The 20,040-nt window shown below is 49.2% G+C and overlaps 2 protein-coding genes across 2 annotated transcripts in view; both read left to right on the top strand.

Annotated features, from left to right (window-relative positions):
• The window catches only part of LOC146010156 (uncharacterized), a 213,030-nt gene that overhangs the window by 82,494 nt on the left and 110,496 nt on the right, over positions 1-20,040 (top strand). The gene's annotated exons all lie outside the window — the stretch shown is intronic.
• The window catches only part of LOC146007380 (uncharacterized), a 32,422-nt gene continuing 16,905 nt past the window's right edge, over positions 4,524-20,040 (top strand). The window contains exons 1-2 of the mRNA XM_083145729.1: positions 4,524-4,658; positions 4,820-5,000. Coding sequence (XP_083001855.1) covers positions 4,524-4,658; positions 4,820-5,000 — 316 coding nt within the window. The remainder of the gene's footprint in view (positions 4,659-4,819; positions 5,001-20,040) is intronic.

The following is a 20,040-nucleotide window of genomic DNA, read 5'->3' as shown; positions in this document are numbered from 1 at the left end:
TAATACAGGGACGTGACTGGGGGGGTGAGGGGATCTGGGAGCGTCACTGTGACGTCACTTATATCTATAGTAATACAGGGACGTGACTGGGGAGGTGAGGGAATCTGGGAGCGTCACTGTGACATCACTTATATCTATAGTAATAATACAGGGACGTGACTGGGGAGGTAAGGGGATCTGGGAGTGTCACTGTGACATCACTTACATCTATAGTAATAATACATGGACGTGACTGGGGAGGTGAGGGCATCTGGGAGCGTCACTGTGACATCACTTACATCTATAGTAATAATACATGGACGTGACTGGGGAGGTGAGGGAATCTGGGAGCGTCACTGTGACATCACTTATATCTATAGTAATAATACAGGGACGTGACTGGGGAGGTGAGGGGATCTGGGAGTGTCACTGTGACATCACTTACATCTATAGTAATAATACATGGACGTGACTGGGGAGGTGAGGGGATCTGGGAGCGTCACTGTGACATCACTTATATCTATAGTAATAATACAGGGACGTGACTGGGGAGGTGAGGGGATCTGGGAGTGTCACTGTGACATCACTTATATCTATAGTAATAATACAGGGACGTGACTGGGGAGGTGAGGGGATCTGGGAGTGTCACTGTGACATCACTTATATCTATAGTAATAATACAGGGACGTGACTGGGGAGGTGAGGGAATCTGGGAGCGTCACTGTGACATCACTTATATCTATAGTAATAATACAGGGACGTGACTGGGGAGGTGAGGGGATCTGCGAGCGTCACTGTGACCTCACTTATATCTATAGTAATAATACAGGGACGTGACTGGGGAGGTGAGGGGATCTGGGAGCGTCACTGTGACGTCACTTATATCTATAGTAATAATACAGGGACGTGACTGGGGAGGTGAGGGGATCTGGGAGCGTCACTGTGACATCACTTATGTCTATCGTAATAATGCAGGGACGTGACTGGGGAGGTAAGGGGATCTGGGAGCGTCACTGTGACGTCACTTATATCTATAGTAATAATACAGGGACGTGACTGGGGAGGTGAGGGGATCTGGGAGCGTCACTGTGACATCACTTATATCTATAGTAATAATGCAGGGACATGACTGGGGAGGGGATCTGGGAGCGTCACAGTGACATCACTTATATCTACAGTAATAATACAAGGACGTGACTGGGGAGGTGAAGGGATCTGGGAGTGTCACTGTGACATCACTTATCTATAGTAATAATACAGGGACGTGACTGGGGAGGTGAGGGGATCTGGGAGCGTCACTATGACATCACTTATATCTATAGTAATAATACAGGGACGTGACTGGGGAGGTGAGGGGATCTGGGAGCATCACTGTGACATCACTTATATCTATAGTAATAATACAGGGACGTGACTGGGGAGGTGAGGAGATCTGGGAGCGTCACTGTGACATCACTTATATCTATAGTAATAATACAGGGACGTGACTGGGGAGGTGAGGGGATCTGGGAGCGTCACTGTGACATCACTTATATCTATAGTAATAATACAAGGACGTGACTGGGGAGGTGATGATATCTGAGAGTGTCAGTGATATCACTGATATATTATTACTACAGTGGATTTGGGGAATTACATCTCATAGCACTAATAGAGGGTGATGACTGGGAGTGTATTATTTATTAATTTATATATATTTACAGTTTCTTAAATAGCTCAGCAGATTCCGTTGCGCTTTACAATTTTAGACAGTGATAAAACGAACTGGGTAACAACAGACAGACTTGGAGGTAGGAGGGCCCTGCTGCAAGCTTACAATCTATAGGGACATAGGAGGGAAACACAAGGACAGGCACCAGTAATAGCATAGCAGTCCCACCAAGTTGTAGGACCAGAAAGGAAGCTATATAATACATAAGTGCCTCAGAGGGTTATGCGTATGTAACTTAAATATTATGTCTTGCCTGAAGAGGGGAGTCTTCAGGGAACACTTGAAAGTTTAGAGGCTAGTGGAGAGTCTTATTGTGCATGGAAGGGCATTCCATAGGCTGGGAGCAGCCCGATGAAAGTCCTGCAATAGTGAATGGGAGCTAGTGATCCGTGCAGGAGAGAGACGCAGATCTTGTGCAGAGCACAGTGGCCGAGATGGGAGATATTGTGTGATAAGTAAAGAGATATATGGTGCAGTATGGTTAATAGCTTTATATGCGAGTAGAAGGGTATTATATTGAATACGGTAAGGTACGGGCAAAGTATGCGAGTGCATGCAGTAATAGTATATTTTCCAATATACAGGGTTACAAAGTAGTGAAGAAGACATCCAGTGACCATGAGACACCCAGTTGCCATCCCTGTGTGTCAGGAGAACTGAGCAGGACCCAGAGCCCCATCACAGTGCCTCCACCTCACTCACTGATACATGGGAGAGACAAGGAGCAGAAGATCCTGGAACTCACCAACAAGATCATCCAGCTGCTGACCAGAGAGGTGACTGCTGGGAATGGGGCATTATACAGAAACACCGGGGGATGTGACTGGAGAGGTGACTGCTGGGAATGGGGCATTATACAGTAACACTGGGGGATGTAACCGGAGAGGTGACTGCTGGAAATGGGACATTATACAGTAACACCGGGGGATGTGACCGGAGAGGTGACTGCTGGGAATGGGACATTATACAGTAACACCGGGGATGTGACCGGAGAGGTGACTGCTGGGAATGGGGCATTATACAGTAACACCGGGGGATGTGACCGGAGAGGTGACTACTGGAAATGGGACATTATACAGTAACACAGGGGGATGTGACCGGAGAGGTGACTGCTGGGAATGGGACATTATACAGTAACACCGGGGATGTGACCGGAGAGGTGACTGCTGGGAATGGGACATTATACAGTAACACCGGGGGATGTGACCGGAGAGGTGACTGCTGGGAATGGGACATTATACAGTAACACCGGGGGATGTGACCATAGAGGTGACTGCTGGGAATGGGGCGTTCTACAGTAACACCGGGGATGTGACTGGAGAGGTGACTGCTGGGAATGGGACATTATACAGAAACACCCAGAGAGGTGACTGCTGGGAATGGGACATTATACAGTAACACCGGGGGATGTGACTGCTGGGAATGGGGCATTATACAGAAGGGGGATGTGACCGGAGAGGTGACTGCTGGGAATGGGACGTTATACTGTAACATCAGGGGATGTGACCGGAGAGGTGACTGCTGTGAATTGGGCATTATACAGTAACACCGGGGGATGTGACCGGAGAGGTGACTGCTGGGAATGGGACATTATACAGTAACACCGGGGATGTGACCGGAGAGGTGACTACTGGAAATGGGACATTATACAGTAACACCGGGGGATGTGACCGGAGAGGTGACTGCTGGGAATGGGACATTATACAGTAACACCGGGGATGTGACCGGAGAGGTGACTGCTGGGAATGGGACATTATACAGTAACACCGGGGGATGTGACCGGAGAGGTGACTGCTGGGAATGGGGCATTATACAGTAACAACGGGGGATGTGACCGGAGAGGTGACTGCTGGGAATGGGGCGTTCTACAGTAACACCGGGGATGTGACCGGAGAGGTGACTGCTGGGAATGGGGCGTTATACAGTAACACTGGGGATGTGACCGGAGAGGTGACTGCTGGGAATGGGGCATTATACAGTAACACTGGGGATGTGACTGGAGAGGTGACTGCTGGGGATGGGACATTATACTGTAACATCGGGGGATGTGACCGGAGAGGTGACTGCTGGGAATGGGACATTATACTGTAACAGCGGGGGATGTGACCGGAGAGGTGACTGCTGAGAATGGGACATTATACAGTAACACCGGGGGATATGACTGGAGAGGTGACTGCTTGGAAAGGGACATTATACTGTAACACCGGGGGATGTGACTGGAGAGGTGACTGCTGGAAATGGGACATTATACAGTAACACCAGGGGATATGACTGGAGAGGTGACTGCTTGGAAAGGGACATTATACTGTAACACCGGGGGATGTGACTGGAGAGGTGACTGCTGGAAATGGGACATTATACAGTAACACCCAGGGATGTGACTGGAAAGGTGACTGCTGGGAATGGGACATTATACAGTAACACCGAGGATGTGACCGGAGAGGTGACTGCTGGGAATGGGATATTATACAGTAGGGGGATATGACCGGAGAGGTGACTGCTGGGAATGGGGCATTATACAGTAACATCGGGGGATGTGACCGGAGAGGTGACTGCTGGGAATGGGATGTTATACAGTAACGCTGGGTGATGTGACCGGAGAGGTGACTGTATCACTGTGTGTGTCGGTTTCCTAGAAGGTGTCAGGATGTCACTGTGTATCTCTCCATGCAGGAACGGGAGTATATAGAGGAACACAAGGGTCTGTGCAGGAATGTTATGATGGAGAATCACCGGCCCCTCACATCACTGGGTAAGAGGAGACTTTATTTTATTGTACAGGGGAGAGCAGCTATGGGGCTCCCCTATATACACATATCCTCTACTAATCCACATGTACAATATATTCAGTCACTGTGTGTCTCCTATAGATGGATCCAGTAACAGAGATACCCCAGAGAGATGTCCCCGTCCTCAGTATTCCCAGCATTATACAGAGGAGACTCACAGGACCCCACAGGAGGATCAGGTAGGTGGGAATTAGGGTCTCCCCAATATTCCTAAGTGTATTCCTAAGTGTCACTATATGAATTGCAGTGGTTGTGTGTGTGTGTGTGTGTGTCCTATGCACGGATATTGTACTGTCTAATCTACCTAGCATCAGACATTACTAATGAGATTTTTTTGTAGGTTCAATGTGAAGATATTAAGGCAGAAGACACAGAGGAAGAAGAGACGTATGTGACGGATATGAAGATAAGAGAAGAGTCTTATGTGTCAGATAAAAAAGAAGATACAGAGACAGAAGACACACATATGAGGGGTGATCAGCAGTGTAATAAAGAGGAAATCCCTACAGATATCAGCACAGGTTAGTAATAATCACTTATTGCATACAGTATTTTCCTTGTTCTGTTAATACAGCTTTATACTCCTGCTCTCTCCCTCACATCATGTCGCTGTGTGTTACCAGCCCAGAGATCCGACCAGTCTCCTCCCCACACTCTCTGGTGTATCTCATACATCAGGAGCCATCAGCCCCTATTATACTCCTGCTCTCTCCCTCACATCATGTCACTGTGTGTTACCAGCCCAGAGATCTGACCAGTCTCCTCCCCACACTCTCTGGTGTATCTCATACATCAGGAGCCATCAGCCCCTATTATACTCCTGCTCTCCCCTCACATCATGTCACTGTGTGTTACCAGCCCAGAGATCTGACCAGTCTCCTCCCCACACTCTCTGGTGTATCTCATACATCAGGAGCCATCAGCCCATATTATTCTCTTGCTCTCCCCCTTACATCATGTCACTGTGTGTTACCAGCCCAGAGATCTGACCAGTCTCCTCCCCACACTCTCTGGTGTATCTCCTACATCAGGAGCCATCAGCCCATATTATTCTCCTGCTCTCCCCCTTACATCATGTCACTGTGTGTTACCAGCCCAGAGATCTGACCAGTCTCCTCCCCGCACTCTCTGGTGTATTTCATACATCAGGTACCATCAGCCCCTATTATACTCCTGCTCTCCCCCTCACATCATGTCACTGTGTGTTACCAGCCCAGAGATCTGACCAGTCTCCTCCCCACACTCTCTGGTGTATTTTATACATCAGGAGCCATCAGCCCCTATTATACTCCTGTTCTCCCCTCACATCATGTCCCTGTGTGTTACCAGCCCAGAGATCTGACCAGTCTCCTCCCCACACTCTCTGGTGTATTTCATACATCAGGAGACATCAGCCCCTATTATACTCATACTCTCCCCTCACATCATGTCACTGTGTGTTACCAGCCCAGAGATCTGACCAGTCTCCTCCCCACACTCTCTGGTGTATCTCATACATCAGGAGCCATCAGCCCCTATTATACTCCTACTCTCCCCTCACATCATGTCACTGTGTGTTACCAGCCCAGAGATCTGACCAGTCTCCTCCCCGCACTCTCTGGTGTATATCATACATCAGGAGCCATCAGCCCCTATTATATTCCTGCTCTCCCCCTCACCTCATGTCACTGTGTGTTACCAGCCCAGAGATCTGACCAGTCTCCTCCCCGCACTCTCTGGTGTATCTCATACATCAGGAGCCATCAGCCCCTATTATACTCCTGCTCTCCCCTCACATCATGTCACTGTGTGTTACCAGCCCAGAGATCTGACCAGTCTCCTCCCCACACTCTCTGGTGTATCTCATACATCAGGAGCCATCAGCCCCTATTATACTCCTGCTCTCCCCTCACATCATGTCGCTGTGTGTTACCAGCCCAGAGATCCGACCAGTCTCCTCCCCACACTCTCTGGTGTATCTCATACATCAGGAGCCATCAGCCCCTATTATACTCCTGCTCTCTCCCTCACATCATGTCACTGTGTGTTACCAGCCCAGTGATCTGACCAGTCTCCTCCCCACACTCTCTGGTGTATCTCATACATCAGGAGCCATCAGCCCCTATTATACTCCTGCTCTCCCCTCACATCATGTCACTGTGTGTTACCAGCCCAGAGATCTGACCAGTCTCCTCCCCACACTCTCTGGTGTATCTCATACATCAGGAGCCATCAGCCCATATTATTCTCCTGCTCTCCCCCTTACATCATGTCACTGTGTGTTACCAGCCCAGAGATCTGACCAGTCTCCTCCCCACACTCTCTGGTGTATCTCATACATCAGGAGCCATCAGCCCATATTATTCTCCTGCTCTCCCCCTTACATCATGTCACTGTGTGTTACCAGCCCAGAGATCTGACCAGTCTCCTCCCCGCACTCTCTGGTGTATTTCATACATCAGGTACCATCAGCCCCTATTATACTCCTGCTCTCCCCCTCACATCATGTCACTGTGTGTTACCAGCCCAGAGATCTGACCAGTCTCCTCCCCACACTCTCTGGTGTATCTCATACATCAGGAGCCATCAGCCCCTATTATACTCCTGCTCTCCCTGTCACATCATGTCACTGTGTGTTACCAGCCCAGAGATCTGACCAGTCTCCTCCCCACACTCTCTGGTGTATTTTATACATCAGGAGCCATCAGCCCCTATTATACTCCTGTTCTCCCCTCACATCATGTCCCTGTGTGTTACCAGCCCAGAGATCTGACCAGTCTCCTCCCCACACTCTCTGGTGTATTTCATACATCAGGAGACATCAGCCCCTATTATACTCATACTCTCCCCTCACATCATGTCACTGTGTGTTACCAGCCCAGAGATCTGACCAGTCTCCTCCCCACACTCTCTGGTGTATCTCATACATCAGGAGCCATCAGCCCCTATTATACTCCTACTCTCCCCTCACATCATGTCACTGTGTGTTACCAGCCCAGAGATCTGACCAGTCTCCTCCCCGCACTCTCTGGTGTATATCATACATCAGGAGCCATCAGCCCCTATTATATTCCTGCTCTCCCCCTCACCTCATGTCACTGTGTGTTACCAGCCCAGAGATCTGACCAGTCTCCTCCCCGCACTCTCTGGTGTATCTCATACATCAGGAGCCATCAGCCCCTATTATACTCCTGCTCTCCCCTCACATCATGTCACTGTGTGTTACCAGCCCAGAGATCTGACCAGTCTCCTCCCCACACTCTCTGGTAGAAAAGGATAATCATGATAATCAGGCGCTAATACTTTACATTAAAATTATAATAATCAATCTAAATGAATGCTGTCTAACGAAATCATTATAAGACCACTTATGGCTATTGCAGCTCCCAATAGGTATTCTGTATAACTTAATTAGACACAAATAAAATAACAATTAAGAGAGCGCTATAACAGAAGTACAGATTACTTTATTAGCATTAAAAAGTAAAGAAAATAAAAAAACGTATTCGGTATACATATTTGCTACTATAATAATAATTGCCACAGATATTCTGCAGGTGGTTACTGTAATTGCATTTTCTTTTCAGGGTCCCACAGGGGACATCGGGTTATAGGCGGATTCAGGGGGTCCGAGGCACCAATCAGCGAAGCTCTTTTAAGATTTCCCAGGATGCCTAGGGCCCTCTCCCCTGCAACCCCACCTCCAGGCTCAGCTAGCTCCGTTTTTTGTTTGGTGCCTGCAGGAAGCAGACGAACCTTTCCTTTTCAGTGTCCATGGGTAACCCCATAAGAAGCTCATTTTTAATTTAAAATTTTTACTTTTCATTTTTAAATTTGCCGCTCTTACGGCTGAGGCTGCCCCCGCTGTCAGTCATTGAGGGCAGCGCGAGCAGCCGCATCACTCTGCCCGGCGCCGACATTCGTCCCACGGCGTCAGCCAAGCGGGGTAGCCCGGCGTGGGGGGGGGAACATCAGCGCCTAGCACCGCAGACAGTTTCTCCTCCCAGACAGCGTGGCCGGAGCGCGAGCAGGTAAGGCTCCCTTAGGGAGCGCAAATCGCTGTCTTACCGCGGCTGTGGGAGACAGCCGTGGTAGCTGGCGTGGACACTGGCTTAGGTCAGGGACTCCACTAGACCACCGGGGACTGAGTCTAAGCCGAGGCCGGGGACCCATTTTCGGACTCATAGCTCCGGTGGGGGAAGTCCAGCAAGGGGAGGTGGCGCTTGGCTTACAGTCCCTTCCCCAGCTTTGGTGCCATTCTCTCAGAGATATGCCGGCCATTAGCTGCGTAACGCTGTGCCCGCCCCCTTCCTCTCAGACCAGCGCCATTTCCAGAGGCACAGAGTCTCCAGAGTCCAGGCACGAGCTCTCCCCTGTGAAACAGTCTACAGGCTAAGTAGATTACTTTCACAGCCACCCTAGATCCCACTTGCTCCATAGAGCTTAAGCGGCTGATAGCAGGGTGTCATAGCTGTTATTAGGCTATTTTGTGTGTGTGTGTGTGTGTGTGTGACCTTGTGCTAGTTCTATCTTTCACTACTGTGTAAGCTTTTCTCTATATAATCTCAAATATTGAGGTGCTGCCTCAGAGGTCACATACACGCAGTGAATATCACTCTAGGGTTTCTTTGGTGAATTCTCCTATTGTGCACTGTATCTTCCCCCTGTGGGTAATATGTACAAACGGGCTGCAAACAGACACAGTCTCCTCAGCTTCTGTCCTGCAGAGGCTGTGCAGCAGGATTATCTGAGCAGGATGTTATCCAGGACGGGTTATGTGTCAATTGCTTTCTCCCCTCTGGTCAGCCCTCTGCCTCGGTGGTTTCACCACAACCCCCCTGGGCTGCCTTTCAGCAATTATTAGGTACTCTAGTGGATCGCCTTCCGCCATCCATCGCACCGCCTGTAGTCCAGTCCCCTCCACCTTGGGTGGATGCCCTGTCAAACACGGTGCAGACCTTGCAACAGCAGAAGCTGTTGCTCAGTGCTGCTCAACCAACCAGACCTGTGTTGACACCGTTGCTGTTGGCAGTTCAGGATGATACTGATGATGAAGGGATTAATTCTAATAATGACAATGCTGATAATCATCTTAATCTTGATGATGACCAGGATGATGATCCTATGCCCACTGACACTCCTGCTTCACAAGCAGAAACACCTGATGTGGCAGCTCTTATCCACGCTATCCGTGATGTCCTTCTAACAGACTCTGAGGAGCCTGAACCTACTGCTAAGACCAGAGATGTCTTTAAAAAGCAGAAAGTCATTAAGGCCCAATTTCCTCACTCTGATCACTTAACAGAGATCAGGACAGATCAATGGGAAGCTTTGGGGAAAAAATCCCTAGAAAAATGCTGACCAGATATCCTCTCCCCCCCCCCCCCCCCCCCCCCCCCCCCCCCCGAGGATTGTAAGCCATGGGAAAACCCACCACCGGTTGATTCCCAGGTTAATAAAGCCTTCTGTCCTTCCAGTCACCACTGGGTCAGTCCTTAAGGATCCCACAGACAGAAGCTTAGAACAGTCTCTTAGGGCCATGTTTTCCTTTTCTGGCGCAGTACAGAGACCCACTATTGCAGTCACCTGGGCGGCAATAGCCATTTTTCCTTGGGTCCAAACAGAGGAAGATGAGCTCCCTCCTAGATGCTTCTGAGGATGCAAAATTATGTATACACCGCATAAGACAGGCGGCATTGTATATCATGGAAGCCATGTCTGACACAGGTTCTTTAGCAGCAAGGGCGTCTGCCAGTTCTGTTCAGGCCCGCCGCGTTATCTGGCTCAGGACATGGAAAGCGGATGTGGAATCCAAGAAAACCTTGGAACTACTGCCCTTTAAGGGTGAGAATTTGTTTGGGGAGGAGCTTAATAAGATTGTTGCCTCTCTAGCAGCGGCTTGTCTCCCTACAGCTCTTCTTTTTTTAATTTGAATCTTTATTTAAATTTTTCATCAGACACAATAAACATATTATACATTTTAAAAAGTACACACATAGAAAAACACATACAATACATACAATACATATGCGACACTTTGCAAACCATATCGTTTGTAACAACGATCATTTCCCCGATCTGGGGGGACTGCTTCTTACGATCCCTAGGGGTCGGGGTGGTATAGGGGGAAGAAGATTAGGGTCGCCCGGGAGAGCTCCTCTACGTACCGTAGTGGTACCGCCCATGTTAGAAAACGACTTGTGATTGTCTTGAACAATACAGGTAAGGGGTCTGGCTTATACCCCTTTTCCACTAGCAACCTGGGTCGGACCCGGTAAATTGTACCCGGTTCGAACCCAGGTTGGACATGGGTAAGAGACACATTTCCACTACAGTGCTACCCGGTAAATTGCCTGATCATCCCCTTTTACACTTAACCTGGGTAAGGCCTTTTTTTCCTTATAGATTACATAAGAAAAAGCCTTTTTAAAGGGCTTTACCGTGGGAGGTCACAAAATAGGGCCACCATTACACCAAAAGAGCCACCATTAAAAATATTAGGATATTAGAAGAAGAGACCACACTCATATCTTTTAAAATATTTTTTTTTTTTATTTTACTGGCAAATATTACCACACTCATTTCTTTTAAAATAGCCTGTGGTGCTGGCAGCAAAGTGGAAGGTGGCTGCTGGAGCAGCCTCTGATACAGCAGGGGAAAGTCAGCAGGACAGACATGCAGCACATGTGCACAGAACGCTGTCCTCTGCGCAGTCTGCGGGGCTCTGAGTGATGACATCACTCACCAGCGCCCCAGCAGCACCAATCAGTGAAGATTTTGGTACTCTTTACCTAGCACGGCGCCCACAATTTGGATCGTGGGCATCGCAGGTAAAAAAATCGCGGGCATCGCGGCCATTGAATGCACTAAAAATCGGGTGCGACCGACGCGATGCCCGCGATTTCCCATAGGGAACAATGTTAAATTTCTCAATTGACCCGATTTTACTGTTCAAAGCCTCAATTGACACGATTTTTCCATAGGAAACAATGTTAAATGGCCCACAGAGGCCAAATAGCCACCCTGAAGTGTGAAATGGCCCCCACAATTGGTAACGCCACCCCACGATCCTACGACCTTTTCATACCCCCACGTCGGTGTGGAGTTGAGAATAGAATAGTGTGGCGAGCCACCGAGCCCGAAGCGTGGCGAGCGGACGCGGATACCTTCACAGGTAAACGCGTCCCTTCGCGGGCTTCACAGGTATCCGCGTCCCCTCGCGGGGCGCGATGCGCTCGCCACGCTTCGGGCGCGGTGGCTCGCTGCGCTCGCCACACTATTCTATTCTCAACTCCACGCCGATGTGGATAGTGGGGGTATGAAAAGGTCGTAGGACGCGTACCGCCGCCCCTCGCGGGCTCGCTGCGCTCGCCACGCTTCGGGTTCACGTTGATCGTGGGGTGGCGTTAACAATTGTGGGGGCCATTTCACACTTCAGGGTGGGTATTTGGCCTCTGTGGGCCATTTAACATTGTTTCCTATGGAAAAATCGTGTCAATTGAGGCATTGAACAGTTAAATCGGGTCAGTTGAGAAATTTACCATTGTTCCCTATGGGAAATCGCGGGCATCGCGTCGGTCGCGTCGCACCCGATTTTTTAGTGCATTCAATGCCCGCGATGGGCGCCGTGCTAGGTAAAGAGTACCAAGATTTTTAACATGCTCAGTCAAATAACCCGGTTAGGGAGCGTTTCCACTACCCTTGAATCCGGGTGCTACCCTGATCATGACCTGGGTTGGATTGCCGGGGAATCCAAACCGGGTTATTTGACAGGGAGCAGTAAAACCCGGGTAGAAGCGCGTCCCCGCGGAGATTACCGGGTTATTTCTTCTAGTGGAAAAGGGGTATGATTTACAATTTTATATAGTGACATCTCATGACACAAGTAAAAAATATTATATGTGATTGTGTCCAGAATAGGGAAAAAAAAAAATGCTAAAAAAGCTTTGTGTTAGATCAGATACCTTTCGTGTAAAAAAACAAAAATATTTTGACTAGATTTTTTTTATTTTTTTATTTTTTCCCTTTTTACTTTCTTTTTTTGTGACCGTGTGGCTCCAGGTAGCTCGACCTGCTAGCCTACAAATTTATACCACTTGGAATAATACCATGGGTTCCAGATTGCATGAAACTTAGTTAGGCCCCCGATGGAGGCATAGTGAAATTTTTCGTGCTCATATATCGTGTTGACTAAATTGGTCCATTCTAGAAATACCGGGCCCAATTGTGCCATCCAGTACCGTGCTATTATCAACTTGGCCGAAGCCCTGTGGTTTAATAGAAGGGAGCATAGCTCTCTAGAAATGTGCTCTTCTTGCCAGATCCCCAATACCATGTTTTTGACCGTAAGGATGTCTCGTGGTGATCCCATATCCACCAATACTAGCCGTATTTTGTCCCAGTATTGTACTAATGTATTGCAGGCCCATAGCATATGCCAGAAGGAGGCCCCCGATTCGCCACACCTTGGGCACCTGCCTGAGGCTGAGTCTGACATTTTCTGTAGTCTAACCGGTGTAATATATGTCCTATGAAGAACGTTAAATTGAACTTGTTGGACACGGATCGATTTGTTGCGCCTTTTGGTGTAGCTAGGGCCCTCTGCCACAGCTCTTCTGCAGAAAGCTAGGACCTCTTCCTTTTGGCCCTTTCGCCCCCAGGGTAAGGCCAGAGGGCAATCCTATGCTAGGAACACCCCTCCCAGTTAGGCAGGCAAAGCAAAGCCCAAACAGGCCTGGGCCACTAGACAGGCCCCTGCCAAACCCGCTGCATGACGGGACCCGCCTCCCACAGGGGGACCCCCAGGTGGGAGGCAGACTTCTCCACTTTGCTCCCCAAATGCTGTCCACAACAACGGATGCCTGGGTGAGGGAAGTGGTGTCCCGGGGATACTCCATAACCTTACTAAAGCCTCCTCCTATAAAGTTTTTCTGCACGGGTCTTCCTCGCGATCCACACAAGGCAGAGCATTTGTTAAAAATCCTACAGTCCTTGTTGCAGTCTCGGGTCATTGTCCCAGTCCCGCCTCTGAAAAGAGGGCGGGGCTACTACTCCACTCTGTTCCTGGTTCCCAAACCAAACGGAACATACAGACCCATACTAAACCTAGAATCACTAAACAAGGTGGTAAATGTGTCAAAGTTCCGGATGGAAACTTTGAGGACGATAATCCAGGCTCTGGAAGCAGGGGATTACATGGTCTCACTAGACATTCGGGACGCATACCTGCACGTCCCCATTTTGCCGGCACACAAGAAGGTACCTCAGGTTTGCCATTCAGAATCGCCACTTCCAATTCCATGCCCTTCCATTTGGCCTGGCCACCTCCCCCAGGATTTCTACGAAAATCATGGCGGTGATGGCGGAACATCTTCACCAGCGAGGTATCCGAGTCTTCCCATACCTGCACGACCTCCTATTGGTGGCAAAGTCTCAGGAAGTTCTGTTATTGCACCTGCAGATAACAGACTGCATTTCTCTGCAACACAGAATTCGGATGTTGCTTCAAGCCCCACAAGTCTCCATTCAATGAGAATTTTGGGCCTGATGGTATCGACGTTCGATATGGTGGAGTGGGCCCAGTTCCATTCTCGTCCCTTACAACAGCTCATTCTGAGGAAATAGGACGGTCTTTCTCACCACATCAGGTCCACCTTCCTCTCATTGACTCCTCAGGTAACGGAGTCCCTGCAGTGGTGGTTCCAAATGGAACACCTGTCCCAAGGAAGTCCATTCAGGTTCACAGAGTGGACAATTCTCGCTACCGACGCCAGCCTTCAAGGCTCGGGCGGTAGTAGGATCCCGATCCTTGCAAGGCGTTTGATTCCCCTTGGAAACTCGCCTTTCCATCAACATCTTGGAACTACAGGCAGTCCACAATGCCCTGATTCAATCGCTGGATTTGCTCCAAGGGAAACCAGTGCAGATCAGGTCAGACAACGCCACGGCGATGGCGTACATCAACCGCCAGGGAGGTACCCGCAGCAAAGCTGCTCTCCAGGAGGTGTCCAGGATCCTCACCTGGGTGAAACAACATCTTCAGGCCCTGTCGGCAGTTTTCGTCCCAGGTGTGTTAAACTGGGAGGCAAACCTCTTGAGCCGACAAGACATTCACCTGGGGGAGTGGTCACTCCATCCAGAGGTCTTTGCACTACTGACAGACCATTGGGGCCAGCCGGAGGTGGACCTAATGGCGTCCAGACACAACAGGAAAGTGTCCAAATACGGGTCGAGGTCCAGAGATCCTCAAGTGTGCTTCACGGATGCCCTGTCAGTTCCTTGGACTTTTCATCTGCCATATACCTTTCCTCCAATAAACATGATTCCCAGAGTCATCAGAAAGTTCAAAAAGGAAGGCGGGAACCTCATCCTAATAACTCCTGCCTGGCCTCGCAGGCATTGGTATGTAGACCTCCAACTTCTATCATTCCAGCCTCCATTCCCTCTGACCCTTCGGGCGGATTTGCTGAGTCAGGGTCTTTGTCTACACCCGGACCCTCAATGTCTATCGTTGACGGCGTGGCACTTGAGCCTGCCTTGCTAAAACACAAAGGCTTCTCTTCCAGAGTAGCCAGGACTATGATCCGGGCACGCAAACCAGCATCCTCCAGGATTTACTATCAGATTTGGCACGCCTATTTCACATGGTGTACTCCAAAGGGATTCAATCCGAAGGTATTCAAAGTAGCCAGAATCCTGACTTTCCTTCAAAAGGGTCTCGACTTGGGCCTGAGATTGGCCTCCCTTAAAGTCCAGGTCTCGGCCTTATCGGTCTGGTTTCAAAAGAAAATTGCATTTCTTCCGGATGTTCGCACGTTTCTCCAAGGAGTGTTGCATGTCCAACCCCCTTATGTACCTTCTACAATACCCTGGGACCGATCCATCGTTACAGGCATTAGCTAAACCCCCATTTGAACCGCTTAATACAGCAGATTTCAAATGGCTGACTTAAGACTGATTTTCTTCTGGCCATTTCTTCAGCCCGACGAGTTTCAGATCTGTCGACACTTTCTTACAAGTCTCCTTTCCTTGTTTTTTATTCCGATAGGGCGGTGCTAAGAACTAAACCGTCTTATCTTCCTAAAGTCGTCTCCAGATTCCAGGTTAATCAGGAGATTCTGGTCCCTACGTTCACGACAAAAGGCCTGTCGTCGGAAGAACGCTTACTCGATGTGGTCAGGGCTCTGACCATATATGTCGACCGTTCTGTCGGTCAGAAAATCTGACTCCCTTTTTGTACTATACGGATTTCACAAAAAGGGGTGGCCAGCGAGCAAACAGACTATTACTCGCTGGATTCGCATGGCTATCCAAAAGGCTTATCAACAGGCTTATCTTCCTATCCCTGTCTCAATCAAAGCACACTCTACCAGAGTGGTTGGTCCATCATGGTCAGCATGTCGAGGTGCATCTGCGGAACAGCTGTGCAGGGCTGCAACGTGGTCATCTGTCCATACCTTCGAGTTCTATGCTTTTGACACGTTCGCCTCTCAGGATGCCTCCTTTGGTCATCGGGTACTTCTGACACCTCAGGCAAATTCCCACGCTTAATTACGGCTTGTGACATCCCCGATGTCCCCTGTGGGACCCATGGACCCGACAAGGAAACGGAAGGTTATGGTAGAACCTACCTTGGTTAACTTTCTTTCCTTGAAGTCCATGGGAACCACAGGGGACATCGGGGTTGTAGGCGGATCCAGGGGGTCCAGGCACCTGATTGGTGCCTTGGATCCGCCTACAACCCCGATGTCCCCTGTGGTTCCCATGGACTTCAAGGAAAGAAAGTTAACCAAGGTAGGTTCTACCATAACTTTCCGTTTGATCAGCAGGGATTACCTCACTGAGGTAATCCCATAAGAAGCTGCTTTATTCTTCTAATTTTTACTTTTTTTTTTACTTTTGAATTTGCCGCTTAAGCGGCAGAAGCCGCTCTAGCGGCTGAGAACAAGAAGGGATGCAGTGGTGCGCTCTCAATAGCAGCTGGCACTGGGTTGTCAGGCCCAAAAAAAGTATAGGAATATAAACAGAGATGTGCCAGCGCTAGCTGTTCCAATCATGTAAACAAGACGGCTCTCATAAAATAATTATTTATTAGTTAATGATATCACAATAATGAACATATATCACAAAACATATAAAAATAAATATGAATAAAAAATTGAGCAATCGTATAAAATATACTCTGGGATGTATGAGAAATGGGTTTAAGACTCCATCAAGATGATTTTGAAGAAATGTATTTTATATTACCATCCGTTTGATCTCCTGGGAGAATAGGTATGTCCAGAGAGTAGTGACCACAAATGTCCTTCTGCCCTATGGTTTCAAGGGCTCAATCCTTCCTATTCGGCGTATGGTCTCCTTTAATAGCTGGATTTAGGAATAGTGCAGATATCCCAATTTGTAAGGTCCAGATGAACAGGAGTTACCGATCGTCAGTTGACAGAGTGGACTGGTCACGCTGGATGGAATGATAGAGGTCCAAACCGATATTTAGCAGCTCACCACGTTTCCCCAGATACCAGGGTTCGCAAAAACGCGCTATAGCGCGTATTTTACCCTAAACCGGTCCCCGGGGACGCGCCATGCTGAACCTGTGAGCCGCTGCGAGCCAATCACTGCAGCGGGCGCCGGGAACCAATTATTGAACAGTGGCCGCCCGGCAGCCAATCACTGTAGGTTTTACAAGTTATGTTGATGCCGCTGCGCACCCTGGGGTAGCAGCATGTTTTCTACATCTCCCGCGTCCCGTAGCATCCGTGGTTACCAGGCAGTGCCAGTAGCTACCAGCCGGACACCATCGCGAGGTCTGGGACTCCGTGCTGGCCGCGGCGTGTGTCCAGACCCCCGTGCACCCCCACACGCGGGGCCCGGTCACCCTGTATGAAACGCAGGAGGCAGAGCGACAGCGCTTTGTCAGCAGTAGCAGGGCGCCCCCAGGAGAGGTGAGAGCCAGGTGTGCTCAGCATTACCCGCAGTGTGTATTGGCTGATATTGCCCTTAGTGTGCCCTAAATACCGCCCCCCGCCATGTAAGTCCACTCCGCTGCTGAGAGCGTGAGGGACAGGATGGTATGCGGCTATAACAGCCGCTCTCAGCAGAGTAGGTGAGCGGGCTGTTAGGGTGGCGGGGGACTGGATGTGGCTAAAACAAGCAGCGTGTCAGCTATTCTAGCCACATCCAGTCCCCCGCCGTGCTGATAGCCCACTCACCTACTCTGCTGAGCAGCATGTCGGCATTTCCAGCCCTTGGGCAACAACCCCCCCAGCATAAAATGCCCCCCCAGCATGTAATTCCTTCAAGGAGCATATAACCCCTAGCAACAAGCATGTAGGTAAGCAGCACCTATGTGCTATGATATATACTGGGCATTACAGTGTGTACTGTAATCTGTACTGGGCATAACGGTGTGTGCTGTAATGTGAATTGGTACTACTATATGAACACACCACTCCCCCCCCCCCCCCCCCCCCCCAAAAAAAAATGCCCTAAATTTTTAGCGCGCCAATTGATACTCTTCCTCCCCCCCCCCCCGCTGACCCATATGTACCATCCTGGGGATAATTACGTGTTATGATGTTCTTAATATCGAAGGCACGGCTGTTATATTTGCTAATAAATGCAATCTCTCTGTTGGTCTCTTGGACTTCAGAGAGTGACTCTTGTAATAGAGCTTCAGGGTATTCTCTCTCTCGAAACTAATCATTGTTCTTGCTTGTTTTAAAAATTGATCAGTATCACTACAATTTCTGCGAAGACGCATTAATTGACCCTTAGGAATATTTGTTTTCCAAGGGGTATGGTGTGCACTTTTGAAATGAATATATGAATTTGTTAACAGGTTTTACATAATTGGAGGAAATTATCTTATTTCCTTTAATCTCGACCAAAAAAATCAACAGAGGTGTGACTATATGTATGAGTGAAAGACAAATTATATAGGTTGGAATTAAGGGATTGGACAAATAGTGAGACAGAAATTGAATCCCTATCCCAAATAATAATAAGGTCATCTATATAGCGGCCATAGAAGACCAGACTCACCTCCCAGCCACTCCCCTACACATGGGTTGTAAACCATGAGAGATTCCTCCTCCAGTGGATTCCCACGTGACAAGGTTAATAAAGCCTTCGGTCCTCCTGGTTACCTCTGGGTTGGTCTTGAAGGACCCTACAGACAGACGCCTAGAGCAGTCCCTTAGGGCCATATGCTCTCTCTGGTGCATTCCAGAGGCCCACTATAGAGGCAACCTGGGCAGCAAAAGCCATTTTGCCATGGGTTCAGGTAGTGGAAGACAAGCTTTCTCCTGATGCTTCTGCGGATGCCGAAATTATGTGTGCATCACATAAAACAGGCAGCGTTAAATATCATGGTGTCTGCCAGCTCCGTCCAGGCCTGCAGCATCATTTGGCTCAGGCCATGGAAAGCGGATGTGAAATCCAAGAAGACCTTGTAACTGTTGCACTTTAAGGGCGAGAATTTATTTGGGGAGGAGCTTAACAAAATTGTTGCCTCTCTGGCGGCTGCTCAGACGGCTTGTCTCCCCACAGCTCTGCCGCAGAAACCAAGGTCCTTTCGTCCCCAAGTAAAAGTCGGGACAATCCTATCCCAGGAATGCCCCTGCCAACAAGGCAGGCAAGGCAAAGCCTAAGCAGGCTTGGGCCACTAGACAGGCCCCGCCAGACCTGACAGGCCCTCTGCATGATGGGACCCGCCTCCTGCAGGGGGATCCCCAGGCGGGAGGCAGACTTCTCTGCTTTGCTCACCAATGGCTATCCACAACAACGGATGCCTGGTTGAGGGAAGTGGTGTCTCGGGGATACTCCATTTCATTCAAAAAGCCTCCCCCATGCATTGGTCTACCGCACGACACACACAAAGCCGAACATTTACTAAAGATCCTGCACTCTCTCTTACAGTCTTGAGTTATAATTCCAGTCCCCCCACACGAGAGGGGACTTGGTTACTACTCCGACTCTCTTCCTAGTTCCAAAACCAAACGGAACATACAGGCCTATCCTGAACCTAAAATCACTCAACAAAGTGGTAAAGGTTTCAAAATTCCGGATGGAGACTCTGAGGACAATAATCCTAGCCCTGGAAGAGGGGGATTATATGGTCTCTCTAGACATTTGAAACGCGTATTTACACGTCCCCATTCTGCCAGCACACCAGAAGTATCTGCGGTTTGCTATTCAGAACCTTCCATTCGGCCTAGCCACAGGATTTTCACGAAAGTCATGGCGGAGCATCTCCACCGACTAGGAATCCGGGTATTCCCATACCTGGACGAACTACTATTGGTGGCCAAGTCTCCAGAGGTTCTGTTATCACATCTTCAGATAACAATCGCAACACTCCAGACACACAGGTGGCTCCTAAACTGGGAGAAATCTTCCCTGAACCCTTCTCAGCAAATGCTGCATGTGGGAGCTCTGTTGGATACCCGGTCCTTGAGGATGTCGCTTCCCAGAGAAAAGTGCGATTCCTTGCAACATTGAATCCAGTCGTTTGTACAGAGCCCGAGAGTCTCAGTTCACTGGGCAATGAGGATTTTGGGCCTCATGGTGTTGACTTTCGAT

Source organism: Crinia signifera, chromosome 6, assembly GCF_055691185.1.
Source record: "Crinia signifera chromosome 6, ASM5569118v1, whole genome shotgun sequence".
Classification (NCBI taxonomy): Eukaryota; Metazoa; Chordata; class Amphibia; order Anura; family Myobatrachidae; genus Crinia; species Crinia signifera.
The sequence above is the reverse complement of the archived record's forward strand: the minus strand, read 5'-3'. Positions and strand labels throughout refer to the sequence as shown.